This window comes from Gopherus evgoodei, chromosome 3, assembly GCF_007399415.2.
Source record: "Gopherus evgoodei ecotype Sinaloan lineage chromosome 3, rGopEvg1_v1.p, whole genome shotgun sequence".
In the NCBI taxonomy this organism is placed as follows: domain Eukaryota; kingdom Metazoa; phylum Chordata; order Testudines; family Testudinidae; genus Gopherus; species Gopherus evgoodei.
Genome location: NC_044324.1, coordinates 116,007,806 through 116,030,433, shown reverse-complemented (window position 1 = coordinate 116,030,433; position 22,628 = coordinate 116,007,806). Strand labels below are relative to the sequence as shown.

The following is a 22,628-nucleotide window of genomic DNA, read 5'->3' as shown; positions in this document are numbered from 1 at the left end:
CTTAAATTAGTTTTTGTTCTATGGAGTAATCTGGATCAAGGAGAAGCTGAGCTATTAACACTGTCAAAGGACAGGTCACATCAAAGGAAAATATATCTTATTTCATTTATTAAGGCTACATTTCCCTCTCTCTCTTCTTTTTAAACAAAGAGGCAGACATGGGGAAACTGCATACATTGAACTATGAATCAAATACAGAATGCTTTACTATGCTTTAAAAATAAGCAGAAAAATACAAAAAGACAAACATTTCACTTTGTACTTTTGTATAGACAAAAAGGTAAATGCAGACATACTGCACAGGAGACAATTCAAATATTAAACATAAAGCAAACATCTTTGATAGTGTAACAGATCTAGGACCCCGCACAGGGAGGGCAAGATCGGGCAGGGGGATCATCTGCTGAGTCACCCAGTTGTTAGGTGCTAGGGTCTTGCATAAAAATGCAGAAGAATTTCTGTTGATTCATAGTGGCAGGTGGTGGCTCTTTTTAATTCCAATCAGGAGATAAAAGTGGAGGTAGTGAGCCTCTCTCGGGAGAGGGAACAAGAGAATGGGATATATATGTCAGGCATGAAGAACCCTGTTACAGGTTGACTGGGCATTTTAAGGAGATTTGGTCCATTACCCAAGGTGAATGGCCCAGGGCAGGGCTGGTAAAGAATATCTGCCTAGGAAAGGGAGCTAATGAACACCTGCGGAGGTGACTGACCTCATTTGGTACATCTGGAGAGGGTGTGGTAGGCTGACAGAGGAAGCTAAAACAGGGAGTTGAGGGAAGTCAAGGAGAGAAGGTCCTGGGGAGGAACAGTAGCTGTCTAGAGCCAGAAATAAGGGGATTTGTGAAAGCTACAGGGATGGATTAGTTTCTGGGAAGGAGCAACACTTGAGGGTGGTGGCCCTGTGAGTCAATGTCCTGAGAATAGAATGAAGGAACAAGAGGAACGGGAAGAAAGACTGAATTCACAAGGCCACAGGGGCGAGAGAGTTTTTTATGGTATTCTTTTTGTTTGTCATCTTTCAGTGTAGAGACTGGGACTGAAGAGGACCCCCCACCCCCAAGAGGGGAAGAATATGATTGAGTGGAAAATTTGTGAGTTACTAATCAATAGTGGGCATTATTTGGGATTTTAAGGAACCAGGTCAGAGGGCCATGGGAAGGGCCAGAAGGAGGTGTTTGGGAATGGTGGGCCTGTTATAGAACCTTAACAACAATTTGAAGCCCCAGCAAAAGCTTAGGTTGAGGTTTACATTTTGTTATTATTTAAAATCACAAAGAAAGGCAAACCCACAGAACGGCAATGAGTTGTGAAGACTAACCTAGTGGCTGTGTATGTCCTGTTTAGAAACTCTTTACTCCTACACACCTGTTTTTTGTGTGCTTGAGCTATAAAAGTGCCCTCGGGTTAACTATATTATATTTTTTAAACAATAATGTAGGTTGAGGCTGTTGTTGTGCAGGAGACTGTAAAGTAAAGTGCCATCCCAGCAAAAGGTACTCCATCGAGTCAGCAACAGCTCAAAGGAGCTCCATGGAAGTTTTCTGATTCTTGGTGGTTCTCCCAGTTATTAGGAAGAGACAGGTACTAGTAATGGAGGATTTGTTCATTAGAAATACAGATACAGTAACTCCTTGTTTAACATTGTACTTATGTTCCTGAAATACGCTACTTTAAGTGAAACAATGTTAAGTGAATCCAATTTCCCTATAAGAATTAATGGGGTGCGGGTGGGTCTTAGGTTCCAGGGAAAATTTTTTTGCCAGAAAATAGATTGTGTGTGTGTGTGCGCACAGTATAAGTTTTAAACAATTTAATACTGATACACAGTGATGATGATTGTGAAGCTTGGTTGAGGGGATGGAGGCCGAGGGTGGGATATTTCCCAGGAAATGCCTTACCGCTAAATGATAAACTAGCACTCAGCTGAGCCCTCAAGGGTTAACACATTATTGTTAATGTTGCCTCACACTCTACAAGGCAGCATGAATGGTTGAACAATGATAATCAATGGGATACAGTAATACCACGATATGAAATATATAGGCAAGAGTAGGTCATGCTAGTTGGAGAGTGGCAATATATGTGAAAGAAAGCATAGAATCAAATATAGTAAAAATCTTAAATGAATCAAACTGTACCATACAATCTCTATGGATAGTATTTCCATGACTGAATAATAAGGATATAGCAGCAGAAATATACTACTGACTACCTGACCAGGATGGTGAAAATGCTTCAGATGAGAGAGGATACAAAAATAGAAAACACAATAATGGAGGATTTCAACCACACTCATATTGGCTGGATACATATCGCCTCAGGACATGATGCAGAAATAAAAATTTCTAGACTCTGTAAATGATTGCTTCTTGGAGCAGCTCGTCCTGATACCTACAGGGGGAGAGCACTCGGCTAGATGGACCATTGGTCTGACCCAGAATGGCCATTCTTATGTTCCTGTTCTAGCGTCTCTGGTACTGAGATGCTTCCCTGAACAGTTAGAGAAATGACTGGAGCTGGCATGGCTGCTCAAGAAGCTGACAGCTACCTTGTAGCTATCCTACTGCACCTCAAAAACCTGGCATTGAATCAAAAGATATATTCATCTTGGCTTTCTGACCGTTACAGTGCCAGGCTGACTGCCTCCTTTTAGTAAGAGGAGAGGGTGGGAAAAGATGCCAGAGAATTTGGGAACAGAATCATTTTACTTTCTATCACCCATCAGGACCATTATGCCTCAGTCACAAGACCTGCTCCCAACAGAGTAATACAGCACAAATATTTCCAGTGTTGCCAAGGCAGCTGGTATGATTGAGGCAAATATGATCAGAAAGGAGTATTAAGCATTGGTCAGACTAAATACATTTAGCAGAGTAGCCTTGACTGTAACAGCTCTGAATCGAAAGGATTATTTTGATATCCATATGGCTATCCCATATACTGGACTTCTACACACACACTTCACTATAATTTACAATTAGCAAGCGTTTACTTCCAGTGCATTTTGTTTGAATTAATGTCTCAATTTTCCTACCTCTTTCATGATCTTGATGGCTTCCACTCGGTGCTGGGGTGGGGGATACAGCAGCATCCGGTGATAGAGTGACTGGAGCACAGGTTTCATGGATTCTACTGACCCCACCAATCGAACCAGTTCTGCAGCAATGTAATATATGGTCCGAGCAACGGGGCCACTGAGGGCAGGTGCTGTGGAGGAGCAACCTGACCCTCGGCCATGATCAGCGACCCCTGAAGAGGGCGAATCGGCCTCGAGACAGATGCTACTGTGGGCAGAGGTGATTGTTTTGTCATGGATTGGATTTCCCAGGATTACTACAAGGGCTGGACACAATTGCTTCCTGGGGAAAGAGAAAAAGGAACAAGTGGAAATAGGAAAAAAATCTCCCACAAACAGCTTTACAGCCTATAACCATTTTCAACCCCTACACCTCAACTCTCCTGTATCTCTGGAGTTGATTTGAATGCAGGTTTTGTTATTTTTTCCAGGGACCATATGACAATGAAAGCCAGGGACATACAGACTTTAAAACCCATCACACTTTACTCACGGACAAAACCTGCATGCGAAACCCTCTGAGCCCTTTGGGTTTTGGTCAGTCCTCTCAGGGTCTGATCTCCCCCCAAAACAGCTGTTAAAAGAGCCTCTCTTTGATAAAATTCTAGTCCCTCTCCATCAGGTGACTCTCCTCTGTGGCTTCAAATCCTGCATCAGGTGACCCATTATTTGGTTACACGAGAGAGAGCCTCTATCCAGCCCCAGCCACCCTAAGAGCACATGGGATTCAAAAACCAGCTGTAGAACACTTCAATCTACTTGGTCACTCGATTACAGACCTAAAAGTCACAATATTACAACAACATAACTTCAAAAACAGACTCCAATGAGAGACTGCTGAATTGGAATTAATTTGCAAATTGGACACCATTAAATTAGGCTTGAATAAAGAGTGGGAGTGGATGGGTCATTACACAAAGTAAAACTAATTTCCCCATGTTTATTTCCCTCCACTCCAGTTCCTCACATCTTCTTGTCAACTGCTGGAAATGAGCCATTCTGATTACCCTATAAAAAGGTTTCTCTCTCTCCTGCTGGTAATAGTTCACCTTAACTGATCACTCTCCTTAGCATGTGTATGATAACACCCATTGTTTCATGTTCTCTGTGTAATATATATCTTCCTACTGTATTTTCCACTGCATGCATCTGATGAAGTGGGCTGTAGCCCACGAAAGCTTATGCTCAAATAAATTTGTTAGTCTCTAAGGTGCCACAAGTACTCCTGTTCTTTTTGCACACACAGACTAACATGGCTGCTACTCTGAAACCTGTCATCCAGGATTGTAACAACTTGGTAAAGACTTTTAGCTCAGTGCTAGCCAAGGCTAGATTCAAACCAGTGACACAGAGCAAAAGCACCTGTATGTATCCCATTGCCATTCAAGTCCCTTCTAATGACTTTTTTTTTAATATGCACGCAGAATTAATAGCTTCAAGCAACATATTTGTGCTACTCTCTTAAATCTCTGATCTACACCTATTACACAATATAGATACAGTACACAATGGGAAGGGCCTATTTGAGGCTACTTGATGTAATTAGGTGCCACATTGCACCATAAGCATGTAAAAATACTTTTCAGCACCAGATATGGTATATTTTTCCAAGACACACTGGCTATTCCCATCCCCAACCTCTCTCTGTAAGGACTCACTTCCTTGCAGTCCATCACAGCCCATCATACTAAAAGTGTTCCCTTCTAGCCCTCATTACCAAGTGCGCATAAATACTGTCCATATCTGTAATGGGAAGGATTATTTACCGTCTACTGTCTTCTTTCTCTAGCTGATGGTGTTCATCTAAAAGAAGCTCTATACTCTTGCTGTCTATCTTTTCAGCCTGAGGGTCAGAAGTAGCAGCATAAAGGAGCAGAAACCACTAGCAAGCCCCCTGCTGGAGATTCCCCGAGGATGAGAAAGTCCCCTATGGGCATAGAGCTAGCACAGCTGACTCCTATGCCTCTCTCTCTCCACCGTCTGGCACAGAGGGCATGTCGGGGGTGCAGAGGTAAGGTGGCTGGAATGAGTTGTGCTCTGGCTATTCCCAGCTGGCACATGGTCCCTGACAGACCATACAGCAGCTGGGACAAGTTAGAGTAGTCATCAGCCTGCTTTAACCTGTGACAGGACTGGGGCAGAGAATCAGGAAGCTGTAACCAGTTGTTGGTTCTCAGCTCCTTTTCCCCTCTCCTGCACTGTGGTGGTTGTGTTTGCATGTGTGCATGCGCACGCCAAGTGCTCTCCTAGGCTTGTACAGCACCAGTAAAGCTCCCAGCCTGCTTGTGGCAGGGCTCCAACACTCAAGTGTGCAGGCAATGGAGTAGCCAGAAGTACTATGTCCTTCCAACCCTATGATGCAGTAGGTGGTCCTCAGGATAGCTGTTGAACATCTGGATTGGGGAAGTGACAGCTGCTACTTAGAGCTTCCCCGGCTCTTGCCAGAGCTGTGCCCGGGGCTGCACAGGAAGTGGTGGAAGGGAGCTGGAAAAGCCATGCCCCTATCTTTTCCCCAGAGAGGTGGGCCTGATTCAAACACTTCTATTTAAAAATCACAGGGTGCAGTAGCTCATGGAATACATTTTCAGTTCACAAACACATACACATTTGCTTCTCAACACAGTCACCCTCAAGGGAGATTTAGAGCCTCACAGGCCACAGGTTGGACATCACTGCTCTTCACAGACTCTAGTAGACTTTGGGTTAATTACACTTTTCCCTTATTTCTAACACCATTCTTGGGAGCCAAGCATCTAAACACTATAGAGAGGTGTTGCCACAGTCAGAAAGTTGGTTAAGAATTCGTTCAGGTGATTTGAGCAGGTGGTACACTATATAGTAAAATAGTTAATGGCTTGAAATTGAAAAAAAGAGGACCTTGTAGTAAGGTCAATTAGACAGGGGAATAACTTGATATAATGGGTCTTGGCGGTCTCATCACCAGAGGCTTCAAGAATATACTAGACTCAGATTTTTAGGCCAGAAGGGACTAATTAGGATCATCTAATCTGCCCTCCTGTGTAGCACAGGCCAGTAACTCAGGTAGTGTTGCAAATGATTATTCCCTATTACATAAGTACCGCTCCTGAGCCCCATCACTTCTGATTGAATTTAAATAAAATGTGTATGTTGAGTGCAGAGTTCAATCCTGCACTGTTGCAAAAAAGATACACAAAGTGATCAATGAATTCCTTTCAAGGCCGAAATAACTGGGATTTCATGATAATGATGAAATTTACTATAGGGTTTCATATAGCTGGATTCATTGCTCAGCAACCTGTATTACTCAAAGTTTTAATGAAGAGCTTTCCAGTGAGGGCTGGGCATGGCTTCCATAACGTCAAATCTGGTGGTGGTGGTGGTGCTGGGGGTTATGGTTGCTTAGGTGAACCCCCCCACCCCCACACATTAAATCAGTGGAAATCTAAGCTCCTGTTCTCTTCATAGGAAGGTGAAAAACATGTGTACTCACCAAATAAGGTCAGTGAATCCTCTGTGATTGTGCATGCTGGGAGAGGAACTATTTAGCATTGAGAGAATACATTCCAGGTAGAGAAGCTGCAGTTGCTGATTTTCACTGACAAACAGAAACAAAGAATGTTCAAATATGACTAAAACAAATATTTTTTGACTTTATCACCACCACCACCACCACCACCATCATTCTGTTTGGAGAACTGCATCAGTTCATCTGTATGTTATCCTGTAATTTATAGCAGTGTTATTTTGCATCTGCCTGAAAATGGTACGGATTTCAAATGTGTGATCCTCTTCATCACCCCATTTGCTCTGCACTTAATGACACGCAGTAAAAGCAGGCAGTAGAGAAAACAACAGGGTGATTAGCTCGTCCCATTTCATCATGAGGAAATGAGAAATAAATGTCCTCCTAAAAAATAAAAGAAAAAGTAGATAGAAGACAGATGCCATTATCTAAATTTGTCTTAACACAGAAGATGGGATTTTTGCACAAATGAATAGAAACCTCCTCAAACCCCACTCGAGTTGTTACAGACTCTTCATACAAACTGAGAACACTCAGCAGCTGCCTAACATTCTTATTATTACACAGATATCTTATTTTCTGCCTCTCTCTCCCCCTCTCTTTCTCCTGTCATCCTTTTCTGTTCTTCCGATGACAGAAATCATGGCAAAGAATGCAAACTCAGGAAGGCTAGAGTCTGGGATCAATGTGACTTTTGGGGTCGAATTCTCAAATTCTCGAACTGTGGGTCAGAATCACAAAATGGGTTGCGACCCTGTTTTAATGGGGTCACCACAGCTGGCATGAGACTTGCTAGGGCCCAGAGCAGAAGCCTGAACCCCACCGTCTGGGGCTGGCTTTGACTTCAGCCCTGGGTGGCAGCACTTGGGTTACTCTCTGCCCAGGGCTGAAGTCCTTGGGCTTTGGCTCTGGCCCCTCTGCCCTGGGCAGCAGGGCTCTGGCTTCAGCTTTGGTCCCCCCGGGGCAGCGGGGCTCAGGTGGGCTCAGGCTTCATTCCCCCCTCATGGGGTCTTGTAGTGATTTTTGTTGTCAGAAGGGGGTTGCGATGCAATGAAGTTTGAGAACCCCTGGTCAGTCAGCTACAGTCTTGATAGCAAGAGGAGTCCCAAGAAATGTATATGGAAGGATCTGTAGACACCACAAACAGAACATGTTCTTATGCATATTTTGAGAATTAACTGCAAAGGTTAAGACAATAGGTAGGTTTAAAGTTGCTTCACCATGTAAAGATAATTTTTTTCATTAGGATTAATATTCTGTTTTTCACTCAGCAAGTCAGGGAGGGATCTTTTCATTCCTTTTGGATTATTGTTTCTGATAAGGTGAGGGCTATGAAACCCTATTTTCTGAGGTACAACAAAAAGTAGTCAAAGCTATAGAGACATGACTCATCTTGATCCATCATCTTTGCTTTTTCCTGGTTCTTATGCTGAATATATTTCTGTGTGGCTCTCCAAATGAATTACCCCTAAGTAGAAAAGACATCTTTCATGTGTCTGTTGACCAAGAATTTGAAGCTTGAGGGTGTAAAACTAGATACCTAAATCCATATTATGGATGGTTTGAAAATGATGGCCTACTTTCTTTGCATGTATTTCATAAAGAGATGGACTGGCTTATAAAAAATGGGCCATTCTCATACTTCATATGAGAGTCATATAAATCCAATATATACAGAACATGTTACTTATATGGTATTCAAGGATTTTTGATCAACATAGATACCCTTGTCTCTGAATTCTTTCCAAGGTCTATTTATTATAAAAACATCTCCCCACCACGATGAAGGTGATCTGCAGAAGGCAAATAGCCTATATTGCCGTATATCTCAGTGCTGCCCATCTACTAATAACCCTGCTAGAGCAGGTTTCATTGTTTCAGGGCCCTTGGAACCATAATGACCAGAATTCATCTCCCTTAACCTCTTTTTCATCACCCGTGCCTTACCTCCCTCAGAAGCAAATACCAATATGCTTGAAATTAAGAACAGTGTGTTAAGTAATCATCAGGCTAGGAGATCAGAGCAGACAGTTTAATAACCCAAAGCCTCGCCTTTGTGACCCAAAGGCTGCACAGGGTGAATCTCTCTGACAGGTTGTTTCTGAGGAGAAACAATCATTGGCTGAAAGGAAGAACAGCTTTCTACTCCCTGCCTCCCACATAATTACTTCAGTAAGTTTTTTAACAAGCCAGATACATTTGTTTTCCTCCAGAACTAATTAGAATCCTTCATTATGTTTCTCTGTTAATTAAAAGACCCAATTAAGAAAATAGGTGCAGAATTACCAGTTAGTGCTTCTGTGCTACCTGGATATATTACTGCAGTAAACCATGGTTCACTGACCATATTTTTAGGTTCTATTAATCTCTTTAAGGCATATTGTAGACGAGCACAAAATCTGTTCTAATTCAGTGCAGTCTCCTGGGGAGCTGAGATTGCAGATAAACTTCACAAAAGAGCTTTCTTTCCTTTATTTATTTATTTTCAAGTCAACATTTTTTAGGAGAGCTCCTGTTAAGTAGTTTAGTTTTGGTATTGCATCCCCAGTGATTTGAAATGGTTATATTTTGGGGGGCAACATCTAATCAGATAACATTAAAAGAATGATTAGCACACAGACAAAACTCCTGTTTGTTGCAGAGGGTGAAGTGCCTAAGACAACTGAAAACATCATTTTTGTGCACACAATTTTGAAGACCTAAATTGTCGTCCCCTAAATGTGCATGCAGCCCTGCTTTCCAAATGATTTCCAGAACATCCAGGGAAATTTTGTGTGCGCTTCCTACTGCTCACACTGATCAATGCTTCTTTGCTCATTAACAAACTCGTCCACTCCAATTTATGCTTTAATTTTGTATCTTGTAAAACAGCTTCTAACAGCTCCTTTTTCCTTTTCACTCATTTTGTAATCAAGCAGAAGAGCAGTAGCAAGATAGAGTTTAGTTTTAATGATACGGAGGTGGTGGTGTTAATTAGGAATAACTTTTTTCCCTCCAAATGTCTCTCAAATTTTCACCAAGATTTTAGTTTGTCTATTTATAGCTCTGAAATAATTGCCCCATATTGCTTTTATGCTACATTTTCGTTTTGATTAACTTATTTTCCTCACAGTTTTTTTTTTCCTGGTTGATTAATTAGTAGACTGTTAGCAGGGCTTGGCTTAAAATACCACAGCTAAGATTTTTTTCATTCAGCTTATCTCAGAGTACTTGCAATTAGACTGTAGGCTATTCTGAGGCCATAAAATGTTGCTTTCTACAAACTATTTACATAATGGCACTGAAAGGTGAAACTCTGGAATTTTGCATCTTTGGATACATAAATTGGTTACTAGAGAGGAACCATGTTACCCATGTGCAGGTTTCCATTCTTAGGCCCAATCTCACAAAGAATTGTACATGGGTTTAACTTTATATCTTGTGGGTGAAATCCTAACTCCCCTGAAGTCAACTGCAATGCTCCCTCTCTCAATGGGATTACTCGCAGCGTGCAAAATTCAGCACATAAGTAAGTCTTTGCAGGATAAGGGCCTTAGGTTCTAATTTTGTAAGCAACTACAGGACTGGCAGAGCCTTGCATCTGTGTGGATCTCACTGAAGTCAAAGGAATTTCAAAATGACATTTTCTGACTAAATCCACAGTTTACCCTGTTCTTAATATTAGGAAACAGAGAGCAACACATTGCAAATGAAAAACCTGATCCTACAAACCTGACTCCTGTAGGTAGTTGATACTCACCTACACAGTCCCGCTAGTGTCTATGGATTTACTTGCACAAGCCAGGACTACTCATGAGAGTAAGAATTGTAGGATCACATCCAGAGGGCTTTTCAGTTAATTCATAATGCATTAAAAATGAAAACTGGCTACATTTAGTCCTCAAGAAATTAACGTTCTGTTTTTCACTCAGCAAGTCAGGGAGGGATCTTTTCATTCCTTTTGGATTGTTTCTGATAAGGTGGGGGCTATGAAACCCTACTTTCTGAGGTACAACAAAAAGTAGTCAAAGCTATAGAGACATGACTCATCTTGATCCATCATCTTTGCTTTTTCCTGGTTCTTTTGCTGAATATATTTCTGCGTGGCTCTCCAAATGCGTGTGCACTTTGCCAGAGTGCTGGACAGCTCCAGAAGGGACTGCGTTTCCAGAACTGTATGGCTCTGTGCCACTCTCAAAGCATGGCCATGTGTACTTCACAGAATCTGGCCTTATGGTACTGACTCACTGTGTGACCTTGGGCAAATCCCTTCTCGGTGTGCTTCAATTTCCCCCTGTGTAAAATAGGGATAATAATCATCGCCTTGGTGATCTGCTTTGAATTCTTTGATTGAAAGGTTGCAGGGAGGGTAAATCAGTAATTATTATGTTTTTGATAGTTTATTCAGGTTCTCTTCCAGCTAAGACATGCTCAGGAATCTGGAAAATAGTATTAGGGATATTAAAGAATCTGTGGGCCAGATCCTCAGTTTGTGCAAATCAGCAAAGTGCCATTAACTTCTATTAAAAAAACATGCTAATACTATAACAATGATGATAAATAAACCATTTAAAATTAAATATCTTTCATGACTTGAATGAAGCTGTGCATTTTAAAAGCACCTGAGAATCTGAATCAATAGTCAGATGTATAGCATCATGGTATTTTAATGGAATAGTATCGTACATATGGTGGTTGTTGTTCAAGAGGAAACTCAAATTATTTGCAAATGGTATGTTATCTGGATAAACTTGTCATTATATTCCCAATATTTAGGTTAGGGAATACCAGTAATACCTCCAAGAGATCATTGTATTTTAGTCTTGCTATACTATTTGTTGTCTCTCTCCTTCTCTCTTCTGTGGATGTGTTCACTATGCAAAGCATAGCAAAAAAGCAAGCATTTTCCAGAAAGATGTTGTTACTATATAGAATCTATTTACAATAAGGGTTGCTATCACTTACTGGAGTTTCTTTAAAGCAAAACTGTGTATGTGGGTGATGAATCAATTTCTCACCACAATTGTGGGCTAAATTAATACAACGTGATCAATCCAACTGAGGGCAAAGTACCTCTGACAAGCAACTTAGTACAAGAATTGTTTGCCTTGTTATCCTAGAATGGAGGACAGTATGATCATTAATAAGTGACATTCCACAAGAAAATCTGCAGCAACAACTATGAATTATAGCTAAATAACCCACTTACTTTATGACAGCCTGAAGCTTCTCACAGAGCACAGTGAGGACAGACACAACATCATCGCAAAGGGACTCTACTGTAGAACCTCCAAAAAGGACAAAGGTCAGTGGCATTATGTATGCTTAGCTGGTTTACCACCACAACTCTCCCCCACATCTTTCAGAACTCACCAGCTTCCGTGACTTAGGTCTGTAGTTCTCAACTGTGGCCCATGGGCTCCCAGAATTCACAAAAAGAATGCTGTGGGAAAGGTATTGGGATGGGAAGTGATTCTGCTGCAGAATCTCTTTTGGAGGGAGTGATCCACAAAATGGAAAAGTAGTATCACTACTTGGAGGATAACACTAATTGCTTAAATGCATTTATGGAAGTTTGGGCTCATTCCTCCAACTCAGACAAGAAGAAAAATAGCAAGTGGCTCCAGTACTTCTGCATGGCACCTGACTATAGACAATTCCTCAGGATTACTAAAATCTTGGTGGCTTTTCCTATAGTTTGTCTTGGTGCTCCTCCTTCCAGCCATCAGAAATCTACGTAGCAACTAAGGCCCCAGTCCTGTACATGGAACTTTGTGGGAAGAACGTAATGCCTGTGTGGAGTCTCATTGGAGTCAACGAGCTCCACATGGGGCACAAGGTCCACCTCCACAGATCCAATTGCGGGATCAGGCCCTAATAATGACTATAGCAATCAGAGAATATAGTGGAGACAGGGTCTAGGAAAAACCTTAGGAAACTAACTAATGTTGTGGCATGATGAAGGCAAGGCATATTAGCACTCCTCCTCTAGCAGAGCTGTGTGTCAAGACCTCCAAAAATATTAAAATTATCCGCCAGTTATATCAGGGCTGGCCCAATAGGTAAGAAATTGTGTGTCTGTCTCCAGACCTTTTCTAATCTCTGAAGAAAAAGTCCTTAGAACACTGTTCAAATTTTGGAAGGGAACCCACTTCACTTTAACCCTGCCCACAACCCTGAAGCCCTTAGGTTGCAGAGACAGCATATTGTAATTATTAGTGATTGCTTTCCTATAGGGGACACCATTCATGTGGTGCAGATGAAGGTATAATTAAAGGTGTTGCAGACACTTAGTTCTGAAAGTCACCAGAGCCCTTGTACAACAAGTGGGGTGATACCAATAAGGTGCGAGTAGTGGAAAACGAAAGGAGCAGTGTGACTCTGCAGAAGACGTAAACACTATGGCAACAGGGTGTCTTGGCAACAATGGGCAAACACAAGGAATACTGAGAAAGAAAAGAAAACCAGATTTTAAAGAGTCACCATGAAATAAAGTGGCATATACCTTGGCTCTTGAACTCTTGCAAGGCTTCATGTTTTTCAGTTGTCTATTGAGGGAAAAGAAACATTGTAATTAGAATAGGTGGAAGAAAACCGCTATAGGTATATGCAGCACTTTAAAGTACTCAGTTCCTAATCTGAAAAAGCCTTAGTGTGGGATTATGGTCAGAAAAGCAAGTGTAAAAGTCACAACTTCCTCAGGTGTCAGTCATACCTGTTTTTCTTACTTTACTAATTTAGAGGGAGAAATTTTCAAATATGCCTAAATCCCATTTTCAAAAGTGATTTAGATTTAGGCACCTAAATCCCATTGAAAGCCATTGGGACATAGACTGTCAGTTACCTAAGTAACTTTTCAAAATGGGATTTATATTCTTAAATCACCTCAGAGCTCTTGAAAATGTTATACTTTATCACTGTTAACACTACAGAGGCAATACAGCTAGAAATGCCCTCTTAGATCATCTAGTTCATTTCTCTGCCAGTGCAGGACTGTTCCCTGTGGTACACACGGAAGAACAAGGTCAATTCTCTTCTCTCTCATGTATCATCAGAAAATTGTCAGCAGCTAAGAGCAGTTTGCAGAATCTCCATTATAGTCAGGATGTACAAGCAGAAGTAAATCAACTCAGTTTTCAGATCCAGATAGAATTTGCAGAGCTGCCAGCTTGGAAAAAAAATCTTTACACTTATAAACTTGGCACACTGTATATGCAGAAAGGATAAATAACCTTAGAATTACATTTTACAGTTATTTCTCAGATTAATGCTATTTTTAAATTCTGGCTATTTAATTTTTAAAAAAGGATCTCCCTTTTACTTAACCAAGCACAACTGCTTTAAGATTAAACCTCTACACAACTGACAGCTGCAAAATCTGCTAACAAACCAAACACACACACAGGCAAACAATTTCTTCATTAATATGCAAGGAAGTGCTCATAAGTGCAAGAAACCAAAGTCATTTCAAATTTACCCAGAGGTGCTTATAATTCCATCTAGACAATACGTTGGAGTTTAATGCAAACAGCTCTTGTGGATTTTAACAACACACTAAAGGCAATAAAAAGAAACCAGTTATTTTTTGCCAGTAAGCCAGCAGGTAAAGAAGCCCTCTGGCCCAAATCATTTAATTTGATATACATTCAAAAGGATTTAGCTTAAATTTTGTAATTAAACATCTCTCTCAAATATACTTTTTGTAGCTAAGAATTTATTTGGTTTGGGCAACATTTAATATTTAAGAAAGTTTTGGCAAAAGGATTTCAACTGGACTTCACCAAGATAAACACAAAATAAAAGAATAGAAAAAGGAAGCAAAGTCAAGACAATCTGACATCAGAATGAAGCCTTTCTTGCAAATCAAAACGTAGAGCCTGTCTGCTGGAAGGGAAGAGTGTTTCTGTTGAAGGATTTGTTAGCCCCAAAAAGAGGCCGTTTTAAACGGGACTGACGCTGGAACGCTCAAACAACACCAGAAAGCACAGCACCCAGCCACAGAACACTGCATGTAGGACACAAAAAGGACACAGCCATGGAATACTGAACCATCTGTTGATGCCGGAAGGCTCACCGTATTCTCTTGCTTTTGTCGTAACTGTAAAGTCAAGTCACTCAACATTTGGCTGAGGGTTGCCCGCACAGCGGTGTTAATACTCCGCTGATGACAGCTAGATACATATGTCTCAATGCAAACCTGGTGAGGAAACAAGATAGCAGCACATAGATATAAACAACAATTTAACTGTAGACCATCTTGGGAGGAAGTGAAGCTCTCTTTATGCAGAAAGTCAGCCAGATTTACTAGTGCATAGTGTTAGAATTTTTTTCAGCCATGCAAATAGCCAAAAAACAATATAGTTTAAAAGCAGCATGCAAGTCTCTGAAGTGCTGTGTATGTTGAGGTGGCAAGACAAAAATGGCAACCACTCCCCATCCTGTCAAACTTTGATGCCCAGGCAGTAGCTTGTGCTTTGGATGTTGCTTTCAAATATTAGCCCTATTGTTTAATTCCAGTGATGTATTCATGACATCAACAGGGACCAAATGAACCTACAGGGACCATTTCTCTAGAATTCTGCCCTTAGTACATAAGCAGCATCATCCTCTCATATAAGCTCAAAAAGGTTGTTGTTTCTTTTTAGGTTATTTGCGTAAACTGTTATTTGCGTGGTTTTTTTGTATGAGTAATATGTTGGGGATTTTCAGACAGCTTCTGCTACTAGGATGCAACTAGGCATCTTGATAGTTCATTGTAAATCATGGTTTTAATTTATGTTTATTAGAGTGTCCAATAGCCTTTGGTGCCTATAAATGGAAAACATTGTATCTGTTTAGTTTCATTATAGTGAGAGTGATAGTGACTGCTATAGTTCATGTTACATCAGAGTTTCCATTCTAACTACACTTTCAGTTGCTCATAACTTTTGCAAACTTTCATATTTAGGGCTGAATTTTTCCATTCTTGGACTCTGTCCAAAGCCAATGTTTTGCAGATAGTTATCAAAATGCAATGGAATGCTGAGGATATGGTATTATGCCCACTGCAATGCCCTTTTCTTGAGATAAATACCTTTTAAAAGAAATCTGGTAGAGTTTGTAATTACTGTATTGTCATTTTTGATGCAGTGGCCTCTGGTTTTGAGATATGCGGTAAATAGTGCCTCCTGTAATCTATATCATGGGATTGGAGCCAGACTGTTTAAACACAAACTTATTAATAAATTGTGATCCAAAGGAGCAACTCCACTCACTTTGGCATATGTTGAAATCTGTGATTCTGTCTATGGCTGTGAAGTTATTCATACAAGTTCTGTCAGCCTTTGTGTAAATGGGTTTGTAACACTACATGTTGTACTCTTCAGGGTGCGGTCATTCAGATGTGTCAGTATTTCTATCATACGGTCATCTCTGAAGGGTTATAATGCCTCTGTAAAGTCATCCTGGCAATGAATACATACATTCTACATACGCTATATGTAGAGAGACACAAGGTGTGTGAGGTAATATCTTTTATTGGACCAACTTCTTTTGGTGAGAGAGGTAAGCTATCAAGCTTACACAGAGCTCTTCTTCAGGTCTGGGAAATGTAGTCAGTTTGTCTCAGCTAAATACAAGATGGAACAGATTGTTTAGCATAAGTAGTTAAAATGTATTTCAAGGTGAAGTGGCCTGTTAATACCCCTCCAGTCATAGGGAGAAAAGGAACAACACTGCATATACTGTATGTACACAGATAAATATACAACTGGTATATTCTGTACAGACATCTTTTTAAACAAAATTTGAATTAAACTGGTTGCCCCTGTTCAAAGTATAGGAGCACAGATGGAATAAAAACATTTTCTTCTTTTAGATACTTATATTTCCCTAATGAGGAGGAAGTCCAGCTTGTAAGATGAAAATTTAAAGGTGGTTAGCTCATTATGTGGACTAATCAATGTTGATATGTACACAGTAACAGAATCAAGAGCCTGATCCAACTCCTACTGAAATCAAAGGGAGCTTTGCCATTAAGTTCTGTGGGAGAAAGACAGGCAGTAAGCTTAAAAGGAAACTGCTGTCCATGTGCATTACTTTTAATGTAACAGAATAGAGAATAAGACCAGATCCTGGAATCCCTTGGAATTTATCAGCTCTGCTCCTTTCAGCAGACATATCCAGCAGATGCGAGAGGTGCTAATGCTTTTAGGATTTGTGCCTCATGGCTAAATTTTGGGCACAATAAAGCATGATTGAATTCCTTGGTTAGAAATATAATATGCTTGATTAGTGCAAATTGTCTGAGCCAAAATGCCACACACTGGAATAATCTGAGCTATAGCTCTTGCACCATTCTCATCCCAGTCACTCTGTTATGTCCCAGAGTAGTGTTATGAGAACATTATATGTAGCATGTGATGTTTTGTGCCTCTTACGTGACAGAGGCAAGATAAAGACAAAATTAATGTTTCCTTTCTCGGGTTTGCACGTGTCCCCATTTTAACAGTACATTAAAACCTGGTAAAGCTGAAGGTATTTGCATCAGATAATGGACAGTTCATCTTGGCTTTTGGGGCATCTGTTGACCTTTGAGAGTGTTATATTTCCTAAGGTAAGTGAGGAATTTCATTCAGCATGATCTTAATTAGTAGATGTGTGAGGAAGATTCCAAAGATGCCTGAGGTCTCACACTGCACAGACTGTCAATGCAGATTAAAGCTTTTTATCTTAAATGTGTAAAAAGGTGCCATGCAGCTGTCACTACTGTTATTTATATAGTGCACAGTGCTTCACGACAAGAAAACCAACTAAACAAATACAGAATTCCTACTCTGAACAGTGTACATTTTAATCCTGCAGTCAGACCTATATGAACAGACCCTGGAACTGTGCATCACCTCAATGGCTTCAATGAGGAGCAGGGATCTGCCAATACAGATCCATTACAGGACTGGCACCTAAGGAAATACATATGAAATACCTGAGTTTACAGATAGCGGAATGCTCTATCTTGCTAAGCCAGTGTGATTTTCTCTTTATGCTTCTCCGACAGCACAAGAAAATCCTTACTCTTCTGCCATTTTCAAAAGGAGACTTGGAACAGAGGTTGCCATCGTATACCACACAAGAATTCCAGTGGGCAAGGAATACAAAATCCTATCAGACGTTGCTGAGGCCGAATCATTCATAGGAACTGTGTGTGCTGCAAGGGTTTGAATAGTAATATTCTTATCTAATTCAATTTACTTAGAGAACTGTGGAAAAAGACTGAATTTAAAGGCAGGCTGACTTTCTGGAAAGAGCAGGATCGATTTCCCCTTTTTTCTTCCCCCACCCCTTGTGTGTTAACGTGCAGCACTGTTGCTCAGCTGAGCTCCAGTCTCGCAAGCCAAGCATGATACCTTGTGAAATGTCATTGGTGGGGATGCACCAGTAAAAATGCGAGAGCACAGGGCACTGAAGAGGTGTGCAATGGACACTTTGATCATTTCATGCATTTGGGGGCTTCCAGCTTTGTGACATGCAAAACACAGCTAAGAAAGCAAAACACAAAGGATTAGACAAAGCAATACAATCTCCAAAACCAAAGATGGGAATAGATAAAAGAAGATAAATAAGTCACAAAGCATTAAATAACTTTTCATGCAGGGGCCTGACCAACATTAAAGGTATTGTATCTAGTTAGGAATGTATATAGCTAGGTAGACTGTAGGTTCAACACTAATAATATTTAAGCCACTTATACAACACTCTTCATGGTCAGAGTACTTCACAAATATTATCTCTTTACCCTTCACAGAACTCTAATCTGGGGGCCATAATGCTCATTGAAATTGGGAAACTGAGGCTGAGGTTAAGGCCAAAATGCTCAGATGTATCCATTAATGTGGGGTACCTCCATTATTGACTGATCAGGTGGCGCAAAGTGGCCAGCTTGTAGCTGTAACTTGCCAGAAGATAATTCCCACTGGAGGGGAACCCCCACTGGCAAGAGATGAGCAGAGACAGAAGAGCTTACTCTAGGCACCATGTCCACCCTACTATGGGACACATCAGGGAAGGGAGGAAGAACAGGCACATGGCAGAAAAGAACTCTGCCAATTCTCCACTGGAATAAGTTTGAGCAGCTGATGCTGGGGGCAGGCCAGTGCTGAATCACCCCAGTGGCTACCACCCCAGCACTGGGAAGAGTTCAGATGCAGGGGAGAACTGAGTCCTTGGGTTTCAAATGTTAAAGCCTTTGTAATATCTGTGGGCCAGAATCACAAAGCCATAGGTGCCTATAGGTGCTTTTAGGTATAGGAACACTAGCAAACACTCCTAATGTAGTTAGAGCTGATACTGGTTTTTGCTGGAATAGCTGATACTGATTCCCTGAACAAACTGCGCTAACCTAGCAAAAGAATGTTTTTTTGTCCAATGTAGTTTCATCTACACTCAGCTTTTGCTGATTTAAAAAAAAAAATCATACTCCTAATTGACTTTACTATGCCAGCAAAAAGTTTTAAAGGTAGACATGGCCTTTTAAGAGTGAGGATATGGTAGAGCCACTAACCAATGGCAGGATCCAATACTTAACATGAAATAAAGCTGGCGTTTATCAGGGTGTTTTAAAGAGAAAAAGTCATGTGTCATTTGCATATCGTCATCTGAAAATGCACAGCAGAAATAGAAAATATGACTTCAGATAACGCTCACAGTCTTGGGGACGTCCCCAGGGAACAAAGAACATGAAGCACTGACAATTGATTTCCACTACCTGAAGTAGCAGTTCAAAGGTTGAAATACTGGAGCTATTAACCCCTTTTTCCAATGTGTATTGCATCTTACTGTATCTCTCGATCTACAGTTCACGGATACATTGGGGTAGATTCACCTTCCATTTTCACCAGCTTCTGCCAGCCACAGTGGAAGAAAGTCTGCCAAAGAGAGGCTGCAGCCGTGTAAAGGAGCCATAAGTTTGCCTCTGTATGAGGGATTGGGGCAACAGGGGTTTAGCACAGCCTGAGAAAGGGGTTGCTTGGGCAGGGAGGAGGTAGGTGCTGCTGATCCAGTACATCTTTGCTACAGCCTCAAGAGGCTGAAAACCATGAGTTACACAGGTCATCCCAAATTAGTACTATCATGTATTCTGCACATGGCACGCTTTTAGGACTGTCTTAGAGAGTTTTAACATTTTGTATGGAGACTATTTTTGTATCCGTCTGCCTGCAAAGTCAATTAGCGACATTTTCGCAGTTAAGTTACCATGGTAAGACAGCTAGTTTTCTTAGTTACCATGCTTTTTCCCCTAGATAGCAACAGAGTGATGCAGGATCAATTTCATCCCCAGATTTATAAAACGCTACCACTGCCAGGTAAAGCTAGGCACTTCCATCAGGTTTTCTTTTTTTCATGCACCAAGGAAAAACTGACATTGATTCGCAATTGTTAGTCATTTTCTTTCTCTGCTCACTAATTTCACTTGTAACTTCCCAAGCTGTCTTATAAATAATAGCAGAACACAGACTGATATCTCCATCTCTAATTTTCAATGCAGAAATGAAATAAATAAAATTAAATAATAATAATAATATTATTCCCCACTACTGAAAAGAACAGCTAATAAGTGTTGTAAAAGCAGAGGGGTGTTATGTCATGGGGTTTACAAGGATTTTCATACAAACCTTTTCATTGCTGTATTAAACATTGATAAGTGTGTATACATTCCCTCAACCCTATGCAGTGCATTTCAATATAATTGTATATTATATACACAACAGCGCTTGCCATGCATTAGGACTGAGTATTTCTATGCATTTCTTCCTTCCTGGCTACATGGGAGGCTCACTGCTTGAAACTCACTGTGCAACTAAATAAAGCACTTGTCTGAAAATGCTCACTTATAAACAGATCTGCTGTTCGCAGGTGAATTTTCCAGCTGCCAAAGCCCTTTCTACAATTTAATCCAGACAAATGTAATGAGGACAAAGGAAGACTTATTAATGCCAGTGAGACAACGTAATAAATCTAAGGGATGTAATAATTCCTTTTCTTGGACACATCAGGAATAAGGGACACACTAGCAATGCATATTATAGGTCAATCTCATCGCTAATGTAACTGTATTAACTTTGGTGGAGTTTCACCAGGGATGAATTTGGCTCCACATGTTGTTATAAAATTGAAGGAGAAAATGTTATTACTGTTAAAGGCAAAGCAAAACATGCAAAGTATTAAACATAGACAATACTGTAATACACAGCAGCCACTAAGAAGAATTTCCATGAGCAGAAATGCATTTCTACAGCTGTCAGCACTGTGGTTGCTAATCATGTTGACTAATAAACAGTAAAAAGGGTAATATCAATCATTAAGAATAACTGCAATTGTTTTGATTAAATCAATCCCAGTCTATGTATAGAAAGCACATTCTAGTTAGTGGCAATAGGTCAAGAAAAACAAGCAATGTTAGTGGGGGATGGAGGGCACTCACCTCAGCAATCTTTAGCACTGAACTTCCATTCAGGTCAAATGTGGAGGAGTACGTGATACAGAGCAAAACCTTGAACACAGAGGGGGGAAAAGCACAAGAGCTTTAGTTTCATCCACCATTTCTAGTTTGTGGTTGAGTTTTTATATTGTCTATTGTGTTCCCTAATAACTTTTTCTTCATCACACCCTTTTAGACAACACTCCTTTCATTTTCCACAGCAGCAATTACTAGGGTTGGGGTTGGCAATGAAATTGCTGACTGGTTCCCGTTTGGAAAATTGTGACTGTTGACCCAAAAAGGAAAGAGTCACCGCAACCACATGAACATGTCTTTCAGAGAAGGATGGTCCAGTGGTTTGGATATTAGCCTGGGACTTGAGAAAGCCAGGTTCAATTCCCTGGCCTGCCACTGATTTCCTGTGTCACCTTGGGAAAATCATTTAGTCTCTCTGTGACTTAGTAACCTACCTAACAGGGATGGAGTCAGGATAAACACATTAAAGATCGTAAAGCACTCAGATACTATGGGAAGTGAGAAGCCATGCAAATAAACATGAAATAATGTAGTGAGCAATTTAGAAACCAGTCCTTGCATTGGCATTGATTTAAAAAATGATTTACAATTAGTAACTTTAATTAATCCACAAAAGATCCCTGCCAAGAAGGAAAATAGAAAAAGGAGGGTCTTGAAAGGACTGGGGAGGCTTAAAGGGATCCTCTTTGTCTAACAATATTTTCATCTTATTATTTGTACTACACTCGTGTCCAGAGGATCAAAATCCCACTGTCTAGGCACTGCACCAACACCTAGAAAGAACCCTTCTTCTAACCAGCCTAAATTTGCTCATGATTATTTGTTCCTGTGCCAACATTGTCCTTTAGTTTAAACAGCTATTCATCAACCTGGTGGACTCCAAATCTGGGAAAAAAAGAGACTCCACCATGCAGCTCACTTGCACCTGACACAAAAATAATTCATTACTGGAGGTAAGTGCAGGGAATTTAAGATTTGGTACTAAGGATCATCATTTGATCATCATCTGTCAGCTCTTACAGGTACAGAGGAAAAACCCATCTGTAGAAAAATGTGTCATTTTCCCCTGAGCATACAAATGCCTGTATCCTCCTAAGCTTTCACATGCCTGTCAGCCTGAAAAATACTTGTGTTCTTTGCACTCAGAAATACAGTGGATCTTTAAAAATGATATGGGATATAACTCGAAACAATACCAGAGCACAGAAATGTACAAGTTAGATTTCATGCATTTATAATTTTCCCTACCAACGAGATACCCCAATTTTAAGAAACATCTGCAAACAAGTCAGGAAGATCCAGAAGCTGAACCTTGTTAGCCAATACATATATGTTAGGTATAATATATACCATATTGATTGATACTATGTGCATGGCAGTAATATGATATACATTATACATATGTGTTGGGAAATTATGCTAATTTAACAGATTATGCTCTTCCCACAATTCAATTAATCCGTATCAAATATCCCACAATACTTTGCAAAGCTGACGTTAGCTTTAGCATTAGAAAAATAGGAAACTTGTCAAAGCAAAGATGCATGAATACTTTGTACCAAGCACAGTTAGGG

The 22,628-nt window shown here is 40.5% G+C and overlaps 1 protein-coding gene across 7 annotated transcripts in view; it reads right to left on the bottom strand.

The window, feature by feature from the left end:
• Nucleotides 1–22,628, bottom strand: part of ARFGEF3 (ARFGEF family member 3) — a 135,322-nt gene that overhangs the window by 54,497 nt on the left and 58,197 nt on the right. For all 7 annotated transcript variants that reach the window (XM_030556411.1, XM_030556408.1, XM_030556409.1 and 4 more), the window contains exons 5-10: nucleotides 21,022–21,090; nucleotides 14,638–14,760; nucleotides 13,069–13,111; nucleotides 11,773–11,851; nucleotides 6,552–6,656; nucleotides 3,038–3,362 (exon numbers count right to left, since the gene is read on the bottom strand). In XM_030556411.1, the coding sequence (XP_030412271.1) occupies nucleotides 3,038–3,362; nucleotides 6,552–6,656; nucleotides 11,773–11,851; nucleotides 13,069–13,111; nucleotides 14,638–14,760; nucleotides 21,022–21,090 (744 nt within the window). The remainder of the gene's footprint in view (nucleotides 1–3,037; nucleotides 3,363–6,551; nucleotides 6,657–11,772; nucleotides 11,852–13,068; nucleotides 13,112–14,637; nucleotides 14,761–21,021; nucleotides 21,091–22,628) is intronic.